A 23,729-nucleotide genomic window follows, 5' to 3' on the forward strand; every position below is an offset into this window, starting at 1 on the left:
AATAATCTGCTTTGTAAAAAGAAAAGCACGAGTAAAAACAGTTAAGTACATGCTGCTAAATCCCAGTGAGCAGTGTGTTAAGCTCTGAAAATTTAAGGTGGTGTCTTTAATGCACAACTTGCGGCCCTTTTATAACGTTATTTTGCCCAGGTTCGTTGTGTGGCGGTGTACAGTGGTTGTATAGCAAAATGCCATGATTAAGGAATTTGACTGAGTAAAAAGATTAGGCATGTAAAAAGGATTTAACTTTTTTTCTTTTCTTGAGTTTTCAGAGAAGTATCTTTGAGTTAAGAGTTCTCCTTTAGAGTGAGGGAAAGGGTATGTGTGAATCAAGAGAACTAAAGCAGGAGAATTATTGGGGCAGCCACAGCTGCTAAGTACATCTTCAGTCAATTTTCAAGCCATTAAGGGATTTGTGATGCAGCCTGTTTTGACAGTTTTGAGGAAAATTAATTGTTTGCCGTGTTCTTCCAATAATCTAGAAGCAGTCATTGCTAGCTTAGCACGCTTACTCAAGGTTTGTGGTTTCATGTTAGCTGGCTGGGCAGCTGCATGCAGAGGTCCTGAATCATTAGCAGTTCAGGTCATAGAACTGCCACGGTTTAGACTGGCAAAGAATTCTATTGCTGCTCTTTTATTGACTCTAGAAAATATATTTATTTTTTTGTCCTAAGGGCCAGATTCTAAGAAGCCAAAATGGACTGACTTCAAAAAGAAAAAGAAAGAGTTGAAGCAAACCAGACAAATTAATGATAAAAGTAATTATGACATAATTTTAAAATCAAAACAAATATGGGAAAGCATAAGAAGGTAATGACTTTTTTTCTTCCCCTCTGTTGTCTTCTGGGCATAAATTGCCAGAATACCCTCTTTCTCATCTTATAATTATGTAAAACTGTATTTCCAAACTGAATCTCTTTGGGTGAACAGTAACACTGCATGCAGTTTTATAGGTAGTTCAAACAGAGTATGGTAACCCATGGTCCTAGGAATGTCTGCACTGAGCTTATATTTTAGGCTAAAATTTATAAATTTGTGAGTAATTGTTTAAGAAATTGCCTTTTTTTTTTTGTTTTGAACCCTGAAATACAGAGCATGCACTGATTCACCCTGATCCTGATGTGGGATTACTGCATGAGTTTTTTGTGAAGGTTCATTGTCTCTTGAGGGTGTAATTCTAGAACCGGTGCCCCATGTCAGCAAGGAAAGTTAACTTTGCTTGTTCTAAGTGTTTGTGCTTTGCATACTTACAGATCTCTGGACCTGCAAGCAGCTCTGACTGCAAATTTGAGTTCATATATAAAAAAATATTGTTACTCAAAAAAATAACAAAGTGTGGAGTTTTGGTTTGATTTCCACCAACTGAAACAGCTTAATCACGTCTCTGTACAGGGTTGATGAATGACAGTGTAAATTTGGATTGGCAGAAGTCAGCCTGGTTTTATTTGTGCTGTCTTGCTTATTAATTTATAGATATAAGTGAATCATACAACAAAAAAGCTGCTTCCTCAATTAGAATTGTTTTACTAGGATTTTTTTTTGCTTGTAGGAAAAAATGTGATAAGGAGAAACGAGAAAAGCTGATGAATGAACTACAGAAGCTTATTCATGGGAAAATTAAAAATGTAAGAAAAAACTACTGGCATAGAACACAAATTCACAAAATCTTCTTTAAAGAATGGTGAAACTGTGAGTAAAAAGAACAGAAACAGGGCTGAAAGACTGCACTTGGCACCTGTATTTTGGGACAGTAGCTCTGGGATGCTTTGTCTGTCACCTGGCTGTTGTAAAACGCTGCCAAGTAGCTTTAATCCCGTGAAATTTGATGTCAGCTGGGGTTCAGGAACTCAGAGGTTTGATAAGTTACAACTGTTGCTTTGCAGTTTTCTGGGGAAGTTAATGTCCTCATGGTTAATCATACTAAGCAGTCTTTCTGCTTTATTCTTTAAATGTATAAATCTGCAGTGGAGAATGTGAGCTTTTTGTATTCCATGCTGAAGTGGAACTGTTTCATCATACTTAGTCTGAAATTACAAAGAAGAGGAGCAAAATGGAGACACCATTTAATGGTTTTATTTCAGTATGAAAAACCTTAATGCATGCCCTTAATTGTCAGCAGCTGTTGTCTGTATTTTCTTTGATAGAGTAATTTTGTGAAGGGATAAAAACCCATAAGTCTTGGTTTGTTATAAGCAGGTAACAGCTTTTCTGATTTTATAATTGGCATTACAAGTGGCATGGAACTATACCAGGGAGCACATACATTAAAATAATAATGGTGCATGCTGCCTTTGGAAGGGCCTAGAGTAATGAAATATCTCTGTCCTTTAGCTGGCGTTTGCACATGATTCAACCCGAGTGATCCAGTGCTTTATTCAGTATGGTAACGAGAAACAAAGGCAAGAGACATTTGAGGAATTGAAAGGTATTTTCATTTTACTTGCATGCTTCTGTATTGTGGTTAGGATGTGTTTAAACAAGCCATGTTGTTTTCTCGTGAGTATTTTTATTTATTTTTTTTCTTTGAACTGATACGTCATTTCTAGTGTACTCTTCATACTTATTTAAATAATGACATATCGTTTCATAGAGTTATGATAGTGAAAAATAAACCAGCTGAATGCTTCTCCCTTCTTCTAGATAGCCTAGTAGAGTTGAGCAAGTCAAAATATTCCAGAAATATTGTGAAGAAGTTTCTTATGTATGGGTGAGTTTCAAGTGAATTTGCTCATAAGTGTTGTGTTGTTTCATTTCCAGTCTGAATGCTGCTTCTTAATCTACAGTGCATTGATCATGAATAAAAAATATGTCTCTGGAAACATCTTTGTAATATTATGGACTGAAGGCAGGGGAATGCTAGCAGTATTTTTTCCTTTTGCGAGAAGTAAAGCTAATGCTGTATGCATCAAGGAGAACATGACAAAAAAATGGTTAGATGTATGCTCAGAGTTGATCTTTGCTGTGTATAAAACACTGGCTTTTAAAAATTTCCTTTGCTAAGCATTTCAGGATGGCATTTGTTGTTCTCTAGAATTTATTCGCTCTTTACTTTCCCTCAGAATGCCATACAATTTCTCCACATTCGTGGCTTTCTTTACATATTTTCCCAAGTGCTGATTCAGATTCATAAATTCCATGGTTTCTATTATAAAAGTTACTCCCTAAATATGTTCCAAAACCAAAACTATCGATAGGTAGGCTTATCTCTGTACGTTTTAACTCTATTTCCTGTATTTCGCTGTAAAACAGGACAAAGGCACAAGTTGCAGAAATAATAAAAAGTTTTAAAGGCCATGTGAAAAAAATGCTCCGTCACGCCGAAGCATCTGCTGTAGTGGAATATGCATATAATGACAAAGCAATTCTGGAGCAGAGGAATATGCTGACAGAAGAACTGTATGGGAACACTTTCCAGGTTTACAAGGTGGTATTTCAATACTTTTTAAGATAGTTTAACCTGTAAGGTATTGTGTTAGGAATGCCTTACCTGTCTTACCTACTATTTCTTTTGATTACATTTCTTTCTGTCAGCTGTCCAAAGGTAGTCTATTTCAGCATGTTTGAATGTAATGATTGCTTGCACATTTCTAGTTTAGATTAAATTATTGTGAATTTTTTTAGTCTGAACTATGTAAAATAAGTTACGTTTATGTATGAGCTTGTTTTGCTCATCAAAGACAGTTTTTCTTCTGTAGTTTCGGTTCTCATAGTGTCTAGGCTGAAATCATCCTTGCTGGGGATGTTAAGACTTAGGTGTAATTCTTCATTAATACTGTAGATGAGTCTTGTGTCATAGCTACCTTATGTCTCACGAGGACTGAGTGTGGGCAGAAATGGGCCAGTATCCATGCAGAGTGTTCCATTTAGGCTTAATTTTTCTCTTTGTTCTCTTTTTTCCATGGAGACTGTAGGGCTTGAGTCCAAACTCCTCTGAAACCTAGGTTTATGGTAGACCCTCAGCAGTTGGAACCTTCTTGAAAACTACAGTCGCCAATCTTTAGAATTCTGTTTTTAATTTTTGCTGACTTGGAAAGTTGGTATCCATTAGGGGTAGGAATTTTGCTACAAAGTACAGAACCATTTTACACAATTACTAACTCCACTCCAATGGCTTTTTCACCTGTTCACTTATATCCAAGATACCTCTTAAAATCGTCTTAAGAAATTAGCAGCTCATTTCTGAACCTGTGTTTTCCTAATGGGTTATTATAAGTTTTAGTTAGGCATTTTGCAACACTGAGTAGTAGAGAGGCATGTTTGTTGTGATTATGGGCTGTAATTTGTACTGAGAGTCAAACAGCCCACGAAATCAAGTGCAGTGTTAGCTTCCACCGTTTTGGTATTTTTGGCATAACTGCTTTAAGTGGTCATATATTGTAGAGCAAAACCGAGATTCAGCACAATGTAGGTTTATAAAAAATTGCAGTGTAGTCTTTAGAAAGTAGCAGGGATGGTTTAAAAATATTTATTCTAATTGTCAGACTTTTCTGACTAATCCAGTCAGACTTTTCTTCTAGCAGCAGATTATTTTTAAGGAGTTACCAGTGTAATTCTTTTGTTAAGATACCAGGGAGTACTTCTGTGTGTAAGGTATATGGTATATATTCCTCCTCTCTGCTGTTCCTGCACTGGAATTTCCTGGGCTTTTGTTAGCTTCTCAGTTCATTAACTTGTTGTGTTGCCCCCTGACGTGTGCATAAAGCAGGATTTCTGCTTAACTCAGGAGCACCTTATAACACAGTGCCAGTTTTGTTTGTTTTGCCTTGTATCTGGCATGAAAGAGCTGATGTAACTGACAAAAAGCAGCTCAGCCTGTAGAAGTGAGTTTTGTTTGCTGATGAGGAGTACTTAATTTATAGAAACTTACGTTTACAGCTTCTGACATACTCAGAAAAGGCAGCTTTTTATTTTTTAAATTGTAAAAATTGTTCGTTTTGAAGAAAAATGAATTTTGTCTTTGCTGTTTGTGACATTTGACAGAAAAAGGTCCAAGCATTGTAATTTTTTATGAACTCTGATGCTCTACTGGTACGATTAAACCTCTGATTGTGCATTTATTTCAGACACCAGCTGTCCCAACACTGGATAAAGTGCTAGAAGCTCAACCTGAAAAGAGAGAGGCCATCTTGGATGAAATGAAGCAGACTCTTACACCAATGGCACAAAAGTAAGGACAAAAATTGGCTGAAAGGTGTGACAATCTAGCAAAAACCAGTTTGTTTCTGGCATACAAACAGTGGCACTGATATATTTATAAATTCAGACAACAGTGATACTGGTACTCTTTCAAGGTGTAATTTTAAGCTATTTCTGTGCTGAATAGTCTATGGTTTTGTCCCAGGTGTCATAATGAATATCTTACCTTAATTTTGAACTCCACTTCTATGAATAAAAGTGTTCTCTGTCCCAGTCAGACACTTGGTAGAAATGTTGCACTGTGATATATTTCCCTAATGGATTATTAGATATGATTCTCCAGCGGTCTTTGTGATAAAAGAGATTCTATAATTTGTAAGTTTTGGTAGAATCTTCCACGTATTGTAAACGTTAAACATCTGAATCCAAAATGACCGTGTGTGTTTTGCTCACCACGCTGCCTAACTTTTTAAAATACGAATTAGGTATTGCTAGCATAATTTAAAATTAATGTCGGTGGGGAACTTGTTGCTTATTTTCATCTCTCCAAATACAGAGAGTCGGTGATAAAGCACTCACTGGTACATAAAGTATTTTTGGACTTTTTCACTTATGCTCTTCCAAAACAAAGATCTGTAAGTATCTATATTTTGCTTTTTGTCTTCTTTTGCCTTTCCATGGAATGTTTTTTATCTTGTGAAAATGTAGTAAGTTAACTAGACAAAAATACACATCTTTCATTGGTAGAATTCTACACATCTGGTGATTCTAGATAGAAGATTGGAGAGTAGTGTTGTGTGGAGATTTATAGTCACAGTGAGCTTTCATAATAGTGATTGTGATACTTGAATTTTTTTCAAAAAGGCAAGATGACTCTGATGTTTCCTCTCTTCATGCTAAATGATCCTTCTTAGTAGCTGGGGAATAATTAAAGTGATGACCATTGCTTGCAGTAGTTTAGCTTTCCACTGTGTAGTTTCTTAACTTGCATTGATTGTCCAAAAATCTCTTGACCAAAATACAGTGAGATTGACCCTTCTGTCAGCAACCAAAACTTTGTCTGCTAAAGCCATATTAAATTGCAGGTTGAAGATTACATCAGACATTCTTGTATTTAGGCCTAAATCCATCTGTGTGATGTGACATGGTTTAAGCAGTATCCTGTTTGACTTTATCTGTCTTCAGGGTGTGTCCATCAACCTCAGGGTGTGTCCATCAACCTTGGTTCTGCAGCTCAGAACCATCTCCCTTCAAGTCAGGCAGAGCCTCCTAAACTTGCTGTCTCATGCCTCTTTCTGCCAGACTGGACTCCTGAGTTTTTCTTTGCTACTGTTAATAAACCCAAAGCTAAGGGTAGGGAAGTGGACTGTTTGTGACCTGTTCTGAGTCCAAATCTTCAGAGCCAAGAGCATTCTGCATCGTTTCATGTAATGCTGTGTCTAAGAATGCTTTTGGATTTGCATGTTTGCATGAACCAAGGGAATAAGGGCATATCTTCTTGCTTGGCTTTCTGTGCAAATGTGCTGGTGTGTGGACATGATCTTTGGGCTTTGGAAACTCCTTCAGCACATCTGTTCCTGCCTATGCTTACAGCTACTGATAGCAATTATGCTGTGACTGAGCAGTTTGTAAGTTGGTAAGATTCTTGGAGCCTTTGGCTACAGAGCAAGAGGAACTAGAGATAGAAGGAGGCATAGGTGGGAGCTGCACTTGAAGGAAGTCTATTGGATATTAACAGAAGTAATATCTATCCAAGTGGGTGTCATTTGATTTGATTTTTTTCTTTGGCTGATGGTATTGTCAGATAGCTTCAAAAAACCTCATTCCTTTGATATGAAGACACAACTTCTGCCTATGTCTTGTAATATCTGATTTATAATGTAACCTGGTGCATAGGTGACTTTTTAGTTCTTACTTTCTGGCTAGTACTCTTTGTGTGTGTGAATATGCATCAGCTTGAAAGATTTCTTCCTAAATTAATGGTTGTCTTTTTTTCTAATTTTTCTCTCAGTTCTGAGCACTCTTTCTTGAATTTTTTGTAGTAGGGCCACTGACAAGCTCCAATACAGTTGTGATTTCATAGCATAATTATGATGAGGGAAAGCTTGTGTCATTTACAGTCTTTTGGACTCCTCTTGAGGCAGTTTTTCATAGGTCAGCGAAATAAGAGTTGTTCTTTAGAGCCAATGACGCAGTGTGGTGTGGGCAGACAAAATAATTCTTTCAGGCCCTTGCCCGCCTGCCTTGAGTGAGCTCCTCAAGCTTTTCCTTCCATCTTTTTGCTTTATCACCTTTTCTCCCCTAGGAAATGATAGAAGCTATCAGAGAGGCTGTCATCTACCTGGTACACACGCACGATGGAGCCCGAGTAGCGATGCACTGTTTATGGCATGGCACCCCCAAGGTAGTGTTTGATTTCCCCCAATTTCCCTCTGCTTAGTCCTCTCTGACTGCCCACATGGGTCCTTTCTGCTTGTACACATTTTCATGCAATTAAAAATCTGAGAGCAAGGTTAAAAACTGGCCCCTATTGGCAAACTTGAGCAGTGGGGTTTTTTGTTGGGGTTTTCTTTGTTTTTTTTTTTTTTTGTGAATCAAATGGTTTCATGAGAACTTTTATAGTGGAAGCATCTCCTTTTATTTTTAGCAGAGGCTTTGGCAGTGAGCCGTTTTTCCATTGTAAGGTTATTGGAATATCATTTCTCCCATGGATTTCTTAATATAAGTGAAATTGACAGTAGGGGGAGAGCAGCAAACAAGTCATAATGTGAAACTGTGTTTGGCTTTGGAATGCCAAGACTTACAAAATGTTATAGAAAGTGTGGTTTAATTTCATCTGCTGATACAGTATCCAGAAATACTTTTCGTGTGATGTGTGTCATCACATCTTGGATATACTGTAATGCCTCGTATGCTTTTCTATATTAAAAAATAAAAAAAGACAATTTATTAATACTGAAGAATGCAGAAAAAAAATTAAGTTCCTAGGATCTAGGCATAGTAATGGATCTAAAGAAGACTGAGCAGTGATTCCAAGAGCCAAAAATACAGGGAGGGAACTTCCTGACAAGATATTCTTATTAGTGATAGAGGCTTAAACCAAGGTAGTTTCAGGGCCTGTTGAATATGTTTCTTTCTAAATGGAGAGATGAAGTGCATATTTCTTTAATTAATGGACAAATATGAGTGAACATATGTGGTGGTTTGAGGGGTTTTTTTGTTTGCTCGGGTTTTTTTCCAAGTTTTCTTGGCATCTCCCATTGGTGATCTTGACTTGTAAATATACTACAGAATCTCTTTGGAATCAAGTCACAATTCAGGTTTAACTTTTCACACTGGTTCTAGGTGTAAATTAATAGAATATATGTGAGTCTTTGGTAGATGCCTTTGCTTTAGAAAGCAAATTGAGGATTATCTTTTTGGAAGGTGTAAATAGCAGTTTAGTTACTCAGAACCCCTGGTATTCTAGGCTCATTTGAATTTCCCCTTTCCTTTTGGATAGGACAGAAAAGTCATTGTGAAAACTATGAAGATGTATGTTGAGAAGATAGCAACGGTGAGTGTTCATTAAGCATTTATTTCATAGTCTCTGAAACAAGGGATTTGATAGAGGCTAGCTTGGATGTTCTTTGATACTGGGAACAACTTTGAGATGTTAATAAAACTGCTCTTAAAATAGCAGTGATGTATTAGATAATATAAAATAATTGAACTGTATGGAATATTTAGAGACACACCAAGAAGATTCATTGTGGGCGCTACATGTAGTACTATTCTTCATTGTGGCTGAGTTTGTTATTATTTCTCAGTTTTCTTTCCACTTTTTATTTATTTTGTTGATCCCAACTTTGTATTGCATCTTCACGTGGCTCATTGGTTAATTCTCCTTGGTTGGGGGTAAAACAGCCTGTGTAAAGAAGAGGAAGAAAAATGAAGATGTGTTGGAGACATCATTGAAAAGGCTCTTTCAACATGCTTATTTCTTCGATGCTCAGTATTTTTTTCAAGTTAGGAAGCTTCAAAATACATTGGCATACAATGGAAGAATTCTGTTTAATTTTTTAATTGAAAACGTGTGTTTGGAGACTGCAGCACCAGCAGAGTAATAGTTGAAACCAGGTTCAGTGGGGTTGGGCAAAACTGCAGCTGTAAAGAAGAGCCTTTCAAACTTCCCTTCCTGGTTGCTGTGGGGATTTTTTTATTTGCTAATAGTTACTGTGGTCTCAGTCAGTGGCCTTCAAGCATTTTGATCTCATCCTGGGTGTGCATCCCCAACATATATATTTATGTGTAAATTGCATGCTTTTACTACTATAATAGTGTACATTATAAAGCAGGCACAGAAATAGAAAATTTGAAAGGATGAGTTAAAAATTACCAGAGGGTATTTTTATTTTTTTATTAATGGTGCCAAGATTATTTTCTTTCTGCACCACAATGGATTGTCTTGTGCAGCCCACTTTGAGAGCCACTGGTCTAGGTCATGTTTCTCTCCATAATTTTCCACTAGGATAAATGAGTTGTTTCGTTTTATGGATTACGTAGTATATGGAAATATGAGACAGTGGGCAAATAATAGCTGACACAACACTGGAGCACAGAGGATCTGGCTCCACTTTGATGTAGAGCCTCACTGATATACAAGTGAATTTGGTTGTGCCCTTTTGAGTGTACTGGAGACTTGGTCTGTAGCAGTGCAGTTGAGACTGTATGGCTCATTGCAGAGAAACAATCTCCAAAAACATTGTTCGTGACTTAGTTCAGTTTTAAGCAAATCTGCAATAGAAATAAAGTTTGTATGTAATGTTGCTTTGGGGAAAATACTGTGATTTCAAATGTTGATGATACAATAGGGTTAGGTTAATAACTTGAAATGGAAGACCTAGCTTTGTTTTAACATCTTTCTCTTAACAAGCCTTGCTTTTAGAGAAACCTAAATGATGGACTTCTGTTATTCTATGACCGTAGTCAGAATTTGCTTGTGCTTCATGTTGTGTTATGTTTCAGACAAACCCTCTGAAATCCTGATTCTCTGTCAGTTAGTATATTCATTAAAAATTACTGCACGTGGTTTCTGATGTCTCATCTTTGCAGGGTGAATTTTCTCATCTGGTCTTACTGGCAGCATTTGATTGCATTGATGACACTAAACTTGTGAAGCAGTTAATTATATCAGTAAGTAATTGAATTTCTCCTAAAATAATACATTAAATAATATCAGTCTGTTTGTCAGTGTATAGGAGCATGAAAGTAGGAATCCATCTGCCTTTTTTAGAATATTTAAATATTTCCCATCTTTTCTGTTGCATTATATTTATGTATCATGATTAGTTTTTTCTTCTCCTAGCAGAATGTAGCACTTTAATGCATAATTTTAATAATTTATTTGAATTAATTTTTTAAGCTGAGTTCTGCGCTTGCTGAAATTTTTCCTTTTAGTACACATTCATTCTGGATGAGGGGTGACTGGAGTCTCTTTAAAGTCAATGTCTTACCACAGAAGTTTGAGCTCAAGTAGTGCTCCTAGAGATTGAATCATTGGAAAACTTCAGATTGGTGATGTTACCTTATTGATTTTTGCAAGCAAAACTATTTGCATCCTCTCAGCAGAGAAATTAACACTGATGTACATGCTGTAATCTGCTTACAGTAGTCATGCTACAGCTCTAAGGGCTGACTGGTTTAGGGGAGGTGGCAAGGAGATAAAGATGAGGCAAATCTTCTGCGAGTGGGGAAGGAATATGAGGAGAAAGTGGTTCTGATGAGGCTTGTTTTGAAAAATAGGAACGTATTCCACCTCCCATGGTCTCAGGTTTATGGTTTCTGCAGAAGTTACCTGGGCTGAGGTGTTATCCACCCCACTAGCTCGGTTGCCACACAGAGGTGATGGAATGTTTACTGTTTGGTCATCCTACCACACCAAGCTGGACAGAAAACGGAGAACAAGACGTGGCCTTTGCACTTACACAGATGGCCCATCGTGGCTTACATGAGGTCAAGAATGGGGAAAGGATGGCAGGAGAGGGGAAAAAAAAAAATCATAGGATTGAAACTGGCTCTTCAGATAGTTAATGAAAATTAGTAGTAGATGAGGAAATGGAAACCAATCTTTAAAATTACTTCGAAGAGCAGTTAGGCTTCAAAAATACCTTATAGAGATTATTATTCTGTCCATAAAAAAAAAAAAAAGCTTTAGGAAGGTAAAAATCTAGTAAAAGTTCAGGGGGAGAAAAAGAAGGGTTTTTTTGTAGTTTTGTTATTTGGGGGGCTCTTTTTTTGTTTTTTAATTGTTTGGAATTTCTTTTGGTAGTATTGCAAAATTCATATTTTAAGTGGGTTTGCAGTATGTCTGAGAATTCGTAGGTAAGGGGGGGGGGTTTAATCTCTTTAAATCTCCTTGAGGAAAGTAGGTTTTTATCATCATCTCTCAGGTCCACGGAATCTTAATCCTGGACCAAAGTCTGTGTGTAATTGGAAGTGTACATTGAGCACTTGGCATGTGTAAGGATTTGGGCAGATTTTAGCACAAAATCCGTCTCTTTCATGCGGGCTCCAAAAAGATGGAGACATTACCAACAAGAGATAGTATGTCTCTGTCATTAAGAATTTCTCCTGGTACTTTTTCACAGTTCTAATACTGACAGTGACTGAGAACTCTTACTTAATTGATGCTTTGTTGTGGTTTGTTTACTCTCACAGGAAATAAAGGCTTCTTTGCCCAATATAATAAACAACAAATATGGAAAGAAGGTCTTGTTGTACTTGCTAAGTCCTAGAGATCCTGCACATTTTGTTCCAGAAATCATCACACTTCTGCAACAGGGAGATGGAAATGCCTATAGGTAACTCAGATATGAAGGTTACATGGCTTTTCTTAAGAGCCCAGAAGTCATGCAACCTTTTTTCATTATTTAATTTCAACTTTTCTTCATAATAAATCTAAGTAATGTAAATTTATATAAATTATACATTTGTCCCTTTTGTAAAGAGCAAGTATTGTGATATATTTTGTGTGTAAGTTCATGTATCAAATTTAGTGTAGAAGAAAATTTGTAGTATGCATTACTGGTGCTTTTAGCATAAAAGTATATCTCAAAATCTAGCAATAAAAATGGAAATTTTTAATTTGAATTCAGTCTCTGGTATTGACATTGATGCTTACCAATTTTTGAAGAAGGAGCAGTTCTAGATGACTAGTAAGCTGTGTGAAAAATACATCTCCACAGTTGAGATAACAAAATGAGAAGAAGTAGTAAATATTACTAACAACAAAAAACCTCTATGAGGTTTTGAGACAGTCAGCTTTAAACGCTTTTTCACTCCTCGTGTTCTTAAATTCTGTGTCCAGCATGCATTTAATTGTACATGAAACAAAGGGGACAGTAATGCCAGTATTTATTTAAATGTAAAATGTTTCAAATGTCACATACATTCTGAAATTTCTTGTTACTTGAAGTGCATACAGTGCAAATCTTCTGCAGTAATGTGCTATCTCTTTCATCAGTAAGAAGAATACTGAACTGCGTCGCCGTGAGCTCCTGGAAGCCATTTCCTCACCTTTGCTAGAATATTTGCAAGAGCATACCCAGGAAGTAGTGATAGACAAGGCTACTTTTGTCTTGGTTGCTGATATTTTAAGAACAGCTCTTGGTGACATCCAGCCTGCACTAGATGCAATTGCTAAGTTAGCAGCAGAAGAGCTGGTTCCAGGGGGCCGTGATGGACAGGTAACGTACAGAAGACAAGGTTCTGAGATCTTGCAGATCTTCTGCAGTACTGAAATGAAGTCTGGCCTTGTTTTCCTTTATGTAATGCATCAGTGTACTGCCCTGATAGCACTTATATATTAGATGTGATCCTGTTTTCTGACTTGCTGATTTCATAGTTTGTTATTAGAACATCTGGAGTGATGGTGGCTTGAGCCAGCATTTCCTATGAGTTGTAGAGCAAGGTGCTTCATGATCCTCAGTCTTCAGAACTGCTTTAAGCACTTAGTGGAAAGGTTGCTGACAAGCATGTTACACAGTCTCTCTTTTAATGTTATCACTGTGCAATCAAGCACTTTGCAAAGTTTTACAGGTCATTTGACTGTTTACACTGAGAGGGACAGGATCTCTTTCCTTTCAGGTGTGCATATCTCCTTGCAAGGAAAGATCTCAGATAGGAGCTGCTTGTCTTCACAGTATGGCCTTCGCTTCAAAGAGTGCCCCTCCCCTGCTTTGTTAAACTCAGTCAGATATGTGTCCATAGACTACAAAACAACAACAAAAAAAATACAATGTATGCTATATTTAAAGTAGATATCCTCCAGATTTCTTTAGTTGTGGTATTTTAGCTCCCTGTTTCACACATTTTGATAAACGTTTTATGATTTTTTTGTATTAACTACATGTGTTTTCTCTGACTTTCTGTGAACCATAGAAAAAGTTGATTTTTGAGTGTGGAAATGTGAAAGGCCTTGGAAGTTCTGACAGAGGCAGTTTGACCAGGAGGTTCTGTTTATTAAGAATGAAGTTTCTTGGAAGGGTGGATGAAATGTTGTTTGATATAGCTTATATTACCAAAATTAAATGTTACAGGGAAGATGGTAAGAGTTAAAATGGTCAATTTGAATGAGCAGCCAGAAACTTACATCAAACTTGTTGATATTAGCATAGGTCATGACTCAGTGAATCAGTGTGATGGCAGAGTGAATAAATCAAGCAGAAATAATGATGGCCAGACAGGTAACTGAATTTTGAACCAACATCACTAAATAATTGTGTTTTGTTTTGCTTTGTCTATTCCCCTTAAAGCTCCACATTGCAGAACATCCTGCAGGCCATCTAGTTTTGAAATGGTTAATAGAGCAGGATGAGAAAATGAGAGAGAATGGAAAAGAAGGTATGTTGGAAATACATCTTTATTTGCTCAGATTGACTTCTGTCCTAGGGTAACTTTATGATGTTTGTATCCCCAATCATCTGTTCTGTTTGTGCTGTACATTGAGTCCTGTGCCTTTAAGACTGGTTCTAAGAGCAAGGAGATACGCGGAGTTTGTTTTGAGAAAACTGCCCGACTCCTCCACATTCTGCTGCGGACAGCGTGTTCGGCGGAGGCTTGGAGAGACTGCAGGACAGAGATCTTTTTTTTGCTTTTAGTTAGTTTCAGCTAGCTAGGGCAGAGAAGTTCCCTGGACTGTTTTTTTTTCCTTTTTCTTGGAACTGTTTAAACCTGCTCTGGACTGAAAACCCAGGGGAGCACTGGGGGCTGCACCTGCGGCCCACCGGGCCTGGACCTCGGCATTTTCCAGCAGCGCCAGAGGGACTGGGACTGAGGAGAGACTGAGAGAGAAATGGCCAAAGCTCTACCTCTACACTGATTCGTAGATGGTAGCCAATGCTCTGTAGGGATGGCTGGAGAAGTGGAAAAAGGCCAACTGGCAGCGTAGGGGAAAACCAATCTGGGCTGCAGATGAGTGGAAGGACATTGCCACTCGGGTAGAGAAGCTACCTGTCAAAGTCCGTCATGTAGATGCCCATGTCCCCAAGAGTCAGGCTAATGAGGAGCACCAAAACAACGAGCAGGTAGATCAGGCTGCCAAGATAGAGGTGTCAAAGATAGACTTAGACTGGCAACACAAGAGAGGTTTTATTGTTTCATACTATTCATTCTTTATACTTGTATGCACTTCATTTGTTTAGTAAAATAGTTTTTTCCACTTTTCTCCAAAGAGGGTTTTGGTTTTTTTTCCAGACTAGTTGGAGGGAGGGGCCACGTGGGTTTGCTTCCTTAGAGGGATCCTATACAGGGGTTTTCTCCCAAATTTGTCCCAAACCAAGACAACTTCAAAGTAATTTGCTATCTGATCTCAAATAAGATAGTTCCAGTTATTTCTTTGGGTATACTAGTATATGGAAAATTTAAACATTATTGTTTTCTATCTTGATGTTGTGAGCTGCTATACAAACAGAATGCCAGGGATATGTTTGCTTTTTTTTGCAATGCAAGCAGTGGTTGGTTTTGTTCCTCAGGGCTTTATTGTGTATTTGGGGGGGAGGTGGATGGAGTTCATTTCTGTGCTTCAAATGTCTTGATAGCTTTGCTAAATTGCATAGTAGTTTAAGGATAATAATAGAAACAGTGAAATCTTTCTTACAGGAACCCCTGTTTCATTCGTGCCTGCAAGCCAGGCTGTAATCTTTCCTGTGTTCATTACTGCTGCTGGGTTAATGCTTTGTAACTGTTACAAAAATAATTTGTGCACAAAAATAGGACATCTTTGCTAGTTTGTATTCCATAAGGCAGATATTGGGCACAGATGTTCTTATCCTAATTTAGCTTTTAAACTTAATGTTGTTACGTAACTGTAAAATCTTCTGTGTGTATTGGTCTATCCTAATAGTGATTACTTTTTCTCATACAAAAGCTCAAAAAATAAAAGCAAATGGTTGGCAAAGTGTAATCTGAGGAAACTTCTCTGTGTTTTTTCCATGTTGAACTATCAGCTCTTGTTAAACTTTTTATTTCTTTTCCTCTTGCTACATTCAGGTAGCTGGTATTTCCTTTAAAAATATTAGTTGTGCTTTATTAAATGCTTCTGAAAATAATAGACTGTTGTCCCACTTCTCAAGCAGATTATTGAAAATGTGCAAAGGAAAAGTTTTATGAGTGTCTTTCAGAGACTTGCATATCTGAAATGACGATAGTAATCTGGATTTATTACTCTAAAAATTGTGCAATTTCCAATTTAATCACATGCTGTTTCCTTTGGTTTCTTCCAAAACCATTCAGAATTGCTACTCTGAGTTTATTGAATTGTCATTAAACCCCAAGCAAATTGTTATCACATGGGGAACAAGTTGTATAAAATCTGACCTGTCTTCAGGTGGAATTAGGATCTAAAGTGACTGTGAAAAATAGTTTCAGTGTTTGGAGGCTGGGGTTGTTTGAGGTTGGGTGGGGTTTTTTGCATTGTTTACTGGGAAGTTTGCTCAGCATGCCAAGCTGTAAGAGCAGTCTCCATGCAGTTCAGTTTTATAAACTCTTCTGAGGCCTTGAAGTCAGCCTAGGTTAGTGTAATGAATCTGAAGTCAACTTAGAGGCTTTCAAAGCCACTGAGCAATTAGAGTCCTGGAGCATCAGTACATCTGAAAAAGAAAAAGTTTTTGCATCAATAAAGGATTAGCTCTGAAGTTTTAAGTAACTTCTGTTTGAATTCTTTTCCTTCAGTTGTAGAGACAGATGCTTAAAAATGTAGCATTTTTCAACAGAGGTGTTTATGTATTTAGTATATTGCATACAATGATCTGTTCAACCAGAATGATTCTGTGATTCTTGCCAAGTTCTCTTCTTGGCCTGGATGCATTCTCTAACATATTAATAGCCTTTCACATCCTTTTTAAAAAAACAAACAAATTTGTATACTTTACAATAGTAAACTGTCACACAGTGCTGCTGTTGTCTAACAAATTCCATGCAGTACTTGGAAGCAGTCTAATATCTATGAAGGTCAGCATTGCACTGAACAATCTGTTGTTTTGGGGTAGCAGGACTTCGTGAATACTTAGGGGACTGGAAACAATTTGATTAAATCAAAACTACAGAGAACTTTCAACAGGCTTCTTTGTAGAAAGTTTTTGTCTCATTTTTTTCTTCCCCTGCTTCTTTCCTGCATTTTGCAGTTTGCTTTGGGAGAACGCTGGTGGAGCATGTTGGTATGGAGAATCTGAAGACCTGGGCAGAAGTAAATCGAGGTGCCATTATTCTGTGTTGGTAAGTAAGACAGACATGTGACTGCTTCTGATTAGATTACATTGTTATTTTCTTGAACAGCTGGGAGAACATCAGTTGAAATTTCTACCAATGAAATTACATTCAGGGTGAGCTATCTTGAATGCAACTGGCAAGTCTTGAATGGGATTAGAAAAATTCAAACCGGCGTTTCCATAGGTTATGCCTTGAGTTCCATCTTTTGTAGTACTAGGAATCAGCTCAGTATCAGAAAATCCGAAGATTAAAAACAAAATTATTTTTTAAATTGTGCCTACCATGTCTTGTTTTACAAGCACAAAACTCTCAAAAGGGCAGTCCTCAAATAGGTACATTAAAATAATTCTTTAGAATACCTAGGACAGGTGGCAGCATACAAAAATCTGGAAATTGTTTTGTTTCATTTGTTTTGGTAAACTATTTCTTTGTGTTGGTGCCTTGATTGCAAAGCCTAAAAAGTTCTCATACTGAGGTGGAGAAGTGTTTGGAAGAGACCATACGTAAGAGTAGACTCTGCAAAGGCCTGTGATGAGCTATGTGGCTCACAAATTTGAAGCAGTGAACCATGCAGCTAGTGAGATCAAAAACACCCCACAGGGATCACGTTTATGTTAACATTTTGTTTTATCAAGAGTGAACTGCAGTGTTAATCATCACTGCTTTCACTTTGTAGCTACCTGTCAGTATCAGGGCATAGAAACCCAAGGTTTTGTCCTGTAACCTTAAATGAGAGGTCTGTGTTATGGAACTTGTGTATCAGCCTGGCCCTTCTGGCACCTCATAAAGACTTTCACTGTACCAAAGTCAGCAAACAATTCAAACAGACATGATTTTGAACGTAGAGTCCCCTGATCTCTGTTTTCTGCTCCACTTTTCCCTGTCCTTAAGTTACTTTACTCGCTGTTTGCTTTCCATCTCTGATCTTTATCAGTTTACAATAGGGCTACTTCAATGTTCATGCTCTTTTTGGAAGGTGAATCAAAAGTCATTTTCACTTCTGTTAGCTAATCTGAGTTCAATTCTAAGTTGTTTTAGTCATTATCACTCAGATCACTAGTTAGAAGAACTGGCAGTAGAAAAGTAGCTTCAATCCAGATACAAAACCAGTTCACACAGCGTCTTACTAATCATATGCACGCATCTGTTAAGATTGTTTAGCTGCCCAAATGATAATGCTCTTTCTTTGCCTCTTATTACAGGCCTTTAGAATTCAACAAATGCACCTAATGCCTTTAGGTTATCTGATCCTGTGCACAGATATTCAGTGAAGTTTTGTTAGAAAGCCTTGTTCTCTGACGCTATATTAATGCTTGGATGTTTTTCCTAAGTCAAGGTTGAATAGATTCATTTAACATGTGACATTGGTGGTGTATGCATTAAGCTGCTGGGATTGTCCAAATAAAGTTGTGAAGTAAATGAATAGACTTTTTTCCCCTGTATTTAACACTTAAATAAAGTGTTCAGCAATCAGTGTGACAGTAGTCTTTTAATAGATACTGAAGGCTTAGAGATAAAACAGGAAACTGGTAATTGCTCATTAAAGAAACTAGCACAGGAGTGGTGTATTTTGTGGAAAAGTCTGTGAGGTATGGCTGTCTTTCCCCTTCTCTGCTATTGCTCATGTCACTACAGGTGGAGCCTTGACAAGTGTCCTTTGTTCCCAATTAGGGGATCCTGCCTCCCAGACTTGGCAGTATTCTCACCCATACTGAAAGTTAACTAACAGGAACGGGAGAAAAAAGCATATCGTAGGGTTGTTTGTTCTTTGTTTCATGGAATTTCGTTGGTCATCTTTGGTTTATTTCATTTAAATCTAAATCCTTTCTAGACCAAACTTCTCTTGATGACTTTTTAGGCATGATGTCTTTTTGTTTAGGCAGCTGAGAGCACACAAACATAACCATCTCCTTCTGTTCATTTCATGTGACACTTGCTTACCACACTGTCACACCAAAATTAATTGCATTTTTGTTTAACTGCATGTACTGAAATCAAGAGATTACCTAAATTGTACAGCAGTGATAAATTTAGTCTGGTGTAAAGTAACAGTAGGGTGGTTTTTTTAACATAAAGTAATTGTTGAGTGTTTAAAAACCTTTTAATTTAAAAAACCCAGATACCTCTTGATGTGGTTTGACACTGGCCAAAAATGTCAGGCACCCATGAAAGCTGCTTGCTCACCCTCCCCTGCCACAGCTGGGCAAAGGAGAAAAAGAAAAAAGAAAAGAAAAAAAAGAAAAAAAAAAAAGAAAAAAAAAATTAAAGGGTTCATGAGTTGAGATAAGGACTGGGAGAAAACACCTGAAGTGCAAAACAAGTTTAACTTAAAGGTAGAAAGTGAATTTATTACTAACAGAATCAGAGGAGGATAATGAAAAGTAAAATAAGCCTTTAAAAAAACCCACTTTTTTCTCCCCCACCCCTCCCTCCTTCCTACTGACCCACAGGGAGACAGGGCATGGGAGTTTTGGTCAGTTCATCACCCAAGGTTTTCTTCCACTTCTCAGGGAGAAGGCCTATGAGGCCATGGGGTCCTTCCCACAGGAAGGAACAGGAGACAGTTCTCTGGGAACCTCCCTAGCATGGTTCCACTCTCATGAGCAGCACTCCTCCCAAAACTGCTGCAGTGTGGGTCATTCTTCCACAGGTGCAGTCCTGCAAGGGCAGGCTGCTCCAGCCTGGAAGCAGGGCCCCCTTTCTCCACCTGGAATCCCACTGGATCACAGCCTCATCCAGGTATCCACCTGCTCCGGTGTGGGCACCTCCCCCTTGGGCTGTGGGTGGATTTCTGCATCCCCTGTGGATCCCCAGGGCCTGTGGGTGGATGTCTGCATCGCCTGTGGATCCCCAGGGGCTGTGGGTGGATGTCTGCATCCCCTGTGGATCCCCACAGGCTGTGGGGTGGATCTCTGCGTCTCCCATGGATCCCCATGGGCTGCAGGGGCACAGTGGCTTCACTGTGGTCATCATCACAGCCTGCAGAGGAATCAGCTCCAGCACCTGGAGCAGCTCCTGCCCTCCTTTTCCACTGACCTTGGTTATCTCCATGTTGTTTACCTCACATGTTCTCACCTCCTTCTCTGGGTAGAAAAAGACTGTGTCTACTTTGTTTTGATTTTCTTCTTAAGTATGTCCTCACAGAGGTGTTACCATCATCTCTTGACTGGCCCAGGCTTGGCCAGCAGCGTGTCCACCTTCAGAGCCATCAGGGTTTGGCTCTGCTGGACATGGTGGGAAGTTTGTGGCAGCTTCTCACAGAAGCCACCTCTCTGACCCCCTCCACTACCAAAAGCCAGGCCATACAAAATCCATACACTTCTTCTATCGTAAAGAATTTCAAATGCACAGACAGAGGTAATTTTCAGACATGCTAGGTCCTCCTAAAGCCATGGTTGAGCTTTGTTTTTGTGTTGGCTTTCGGAAGCAATCTGTCGCATATGTGCAGATTTGAAACTCAGAATTACTCCGTGAGTCCATTTGAAGATCTCTGGCTATCTAGTCCTTTAAGCTTATTTCTCAGTTATAAGCAGTCAGTGTGTGTGCTTGGCTTCTCAGTAACCTGTTATCCTCTGGATCTTCTCCTTTCCTTGCCCTACTTGCTTTTGATTTTTATGAAAATATCTGGGGCCTGGTTCTGACTATTTTGAGCAGCCCAGAGATAATGACAGGACCCTCTGCATGCTCACATGTTTATTAAGTGTTGTAAGTACATCAGTGTCATAGATGCTTGATTATTTAAATTCCTATATATGACTTTTCTGTGTATATTTAAATTTGTAAATGGTGCGTAGCATCAGGGTAGAAAATGGATAAGAATGTACTTCACCAAATGTGTTATTGACTTCCTTTATTTCTGTAATCTGTGGAAGTTATGTTTTACATCCACGAAATACATAGGTGCCAGCTTTCTAGACCTTGTAAGAACTTAGAGAATAGTAATTTTAAAATACCATGTCACTATGTTGGTATTTCGGCTTTGCTGTCAAACATGCAAGTGTTCTGTATTAAGAACATTTTCCTGACATACCTGTGGTTACCACGAGTTTGAAAGCAGCTTTACATGTATAGCTGTCAGAAGCTGACATTCATTTTTAAAGATAAGTAAAATGCAGTCCAGAGTGCCTTGCCACTTTATGTGGTCCTTGGCTTTTATGATGAGCAAAGCATTTATCTCTCCATGTTAATTACCAAAGTGTTCAGCATATCCTTTTCCAGGATTCTGGACTTTCTTGCTTTTATCAGTGGTACATGACTCATAGAAGAGATGTCACTCCCAGCTGTGTTAAGTTCAGTTTTAAAGGAGGCCTCTTGGTTAAACGATACTATTACAGGTAAAAGTGTAACACAGTTTGCTTCTGAAGGTTGTTGTAATAGTTGTTCATAGTCATAGAAATAAATCTAGGAATTAAGTAGCGGAAAGTTGCGGTTGTCAGATGGACATCCAGTGCTTTCCTGCCTGTAGTGTTGCCATCCAGCACAGGATTTGGTGCCCTAAAGGAGACAAAATTTAAATCTCATCTTAAGCTCCCTTAATTCCTTTGTGTCTTACTCCGTTCAATTTGTCATGTCTAATCATAGTTTAAAAAGTAGGTAAGAAACAAGCTTTGAGGTCGATGCAAATTTGGGAACCACTTGGAAGACTCGTAGAGACTTGTAAGGACTTGTAGTATCATGCATCCTGCTTCATTACCGGTGCATGGGTGTTACAATTTGTTTCCAGTCTTAGTTGCTTTGTCAGACTTGTAGTTCTGATCTGGTTTGCACAAACTGGCCATAGAAGGCACTTTTCTAGTCCGTGTTCACTCATCATTTTGAAGTAGCAAATTAGGTGTGCCATTAACTCAGCAGATCCTGTATTTCAATCTAGGAGCATTTCACTGTTAACTGAAGAAAGGAAAAATGACAGTCGCTACTAAGCTGGTAGTTTTTTACAGCTTATGATGAATTTCTTTGTTTCTGAGGAAGATAAATTATCTGGGAAATCTGATTTGTTTTCCAAAAATAATATCTAAAAGGAAAATAGAACTGGTAAGGCTTCATTGTCCTTTACTAACTGCAGCATGAAAGTGCAAGTGAAGGTGCTTGATGTATATTAGATGTGCTTCATTGCATCCTGTTTTAGGACCCCCATTACAAGAAAGGCATCAACAACTGGAGAGAATTCAGTGAAGCATGATTGGCATAGTCAAGGGCTGGGTCCCTTGGCCTGGAAGGAGAGGCTGTGGAGCCAAGTGTGTTTCAGCTGGGAAAAGGGGCAGCTTGTGAGCATCCCTGGCACCAACAGGAGGGATGGAGAGAGCTGGTCCCTTCACAGCTGTGTATGAGTAGAGAGCAGGGGGCAGTGGCATAAGCTGAAACGCAAGAGGCTTAGGCTAGAGATAAGGAGAAACCTTTTCCCCATGACGATGGTGCAGCAGTGGGGTTGGGGCCCAGAGAGTTTTGGCTGTCCCCAGCCTGGCAGATTGAATCCGAGGCTGGGTGAAACTGAACAACCTGGTCTGACCCAGAATTTGAACGTGCTTTGAGTAGGGGGTCAGCAGTTTGTTGCGGACTGATTTATCCTCTGTTGGCTGTCTTCTGACTTGGAGCTTCATATTTTATGGAATGTTCTGTATCTTTTTTATAATAGGAGGTGATAGCATCTGGCTTGAGCTATATTCTTCCTAAATAGTTACTGTTTCCTGTCATGGACAGCTTCTTTTTCTATAATCTGCATGCTGACCTCTGCATGCTGAGCCTTCATTTTTTTTTTTCCTGTGTCTTGCAGCCTTCTCCGAAGCACTGATGAAACGGTGGCAAGCACAGTCAAAAAAGGACTAAAAAAGCTCATCCCGAAGCTGAAGCAGAATAAAAATGTAAAAGGAATAGAAGCATTACTGGAGAAATTGACTTCCTAGTGTAAATGAACCTGAAATAATTATTTACATCAATGCAATCAAATGAGATTTGGTAAGATTTTGTACCGTGGTTTTAAGAAGCAGTGTATGCATTTGTATATTAAATAATTTCTAAAATGACTTGTCATTGTGTTCATTCTGTTGTGCTCAATAGAAGATTGTTCTCAGAGATTGAAATCTCAAGATTTAAGAGCTAATGGAAACTTCTAAACACATAATCAAGGCTTAAATCTTTACTGATAACTTGAACAAAAATGTTTTAAGTGTTGTAAAAATGTGCATGTATGGTGTCATGGTTACCACAGAAACACAAGCATCTGTTCTGGACATACTGTGTTTGGGTAACTATATTTGCTTTAATCCCCTTCCCTCCTTGTTTCCTAAAAAAAAACCAACAACAACAACAGGAAGGAAAAAAAAAAAAAAAAGAAAAGAAAAAACAAGCAAACAAAAAACCACAAGTAAAAAAACCCACAAACAAAAAAACCACACCCACCAAAACCAACCTGTCCAGGAAAACTACTTAAGTCCCATTCTTACTCTGTGATGGAGCTTGTCAAACCTAGGAACTAACAAAAATAGAATGAAAATAGTGTCTCTGACTTTTTTTCTGAGAAAAAAAGCTGAAGGAACAGCTGACTGTTTCAGTGCTCAACCGTTTGGTTTCACTTGAGTCTTCTAACTACACTCTTTTAAGCCCTAGTAAACCCAAGGGATCTGGGAGGTTTTTCTGTGGGGGCAGGAGGGGTGAATTCACTTCTACATGATACTAAATCAGTGTCCTATTGATTTTTCCTGTACCTTATTTTGATCTAGAAAAATGAAGTCAGTGTTTTATTTTTCCCATTTAGGAAAAAAAGTCTGAAGTTTCCTTCATCACACATTCATAGGACACCCACCATGCTGGTGCTCAAGGCTGTGCTGATAGACTGACCCAGGCAGAGA

The 23,729-nt window shown here is 38.3% G+C and overlaps 1 protein-coding gene across 6 annotated transcripts in view; it reads left to right on the top strand.

The window, feature by feature from the left end:
- The window catches only part of PUM3 (pumilio RNA binding family member 3), a 65,902-nt gene extending 43,001 nt beyond the window's left edge, over positions 1-22,901 (top strand). For all 6 annotated transcript variants that reach the window (XM_040090402.2, XM_040090399.1, XM_040090403.2 and 3 more), the window contains 15 exons: positions 675-810; positions 1,550-1,625; positions 2,332-2,425; positions 2,641-2,707; positions 3,250-3,424; positions 5,064-5,167; positions 5,693-5,771; positions 7,442-7,540; positions 8,639-8,692; positions 10,231-10,311; positions 11,836-11,978; positions 12,641-12,863; positions 13,932-14,019; positions 16,800-16,890; positions 22,655-22,901. In XM_040090402.2, coding sequence (XP_039946336.1) covers positions 675-810; positions 1,550-1,625; positions 2,332-2,425; positions 2,641-2,707; positions 3,250-3,424; positions 5,064-5,167; positions 5,693-5,771; positions 7,442-7,540; positions 8,639-8,692; positions 10,231-10,311; positions 11,836-11,978; positions 12,641-12,863; positions 13,932-14,019; positions 16,800-16,890; positions 22,655-22,784 — 1,640 coding nt within the window. In that variant the 3' untranslated portion in view covers positions 22,785-22,901. The remainder of the gene's footprint in view (positions 1-674; positions 811-1,549; positions 1,626-2,331; positions 2,426-2,640; positions 2,708-3,249; positions 3,425-5,063; positions 5,168-5,692; positions 5,772-7,441; positions 7,541-8,638; positions 8,693-10,230; positions 10,312-11,835; positions 11,979-12,640; positions 12,864-13,931; positions 14,020-16,799; positions 16,891-22,654) is intronic.
- Positions 22,902-23,729: the final 828 nt, after the last annotated feature.

The sequence above is a fragment of the Hirundo rustica genome, chromosome Z (genome assembly GCF_015227805.2).
Source record: "Hirundo rustica isolate bHirRus1 chromosome Z, bHirRus1.pri.v3, whole genome shotgun sequence".
In the NCBI taxonomy this organism is placed as follows: Eukaryota; Metazoa; Chordata; class Aves; order Passeriformes; family Hirundinidae; genus Hirundo; species Hirundo rustica.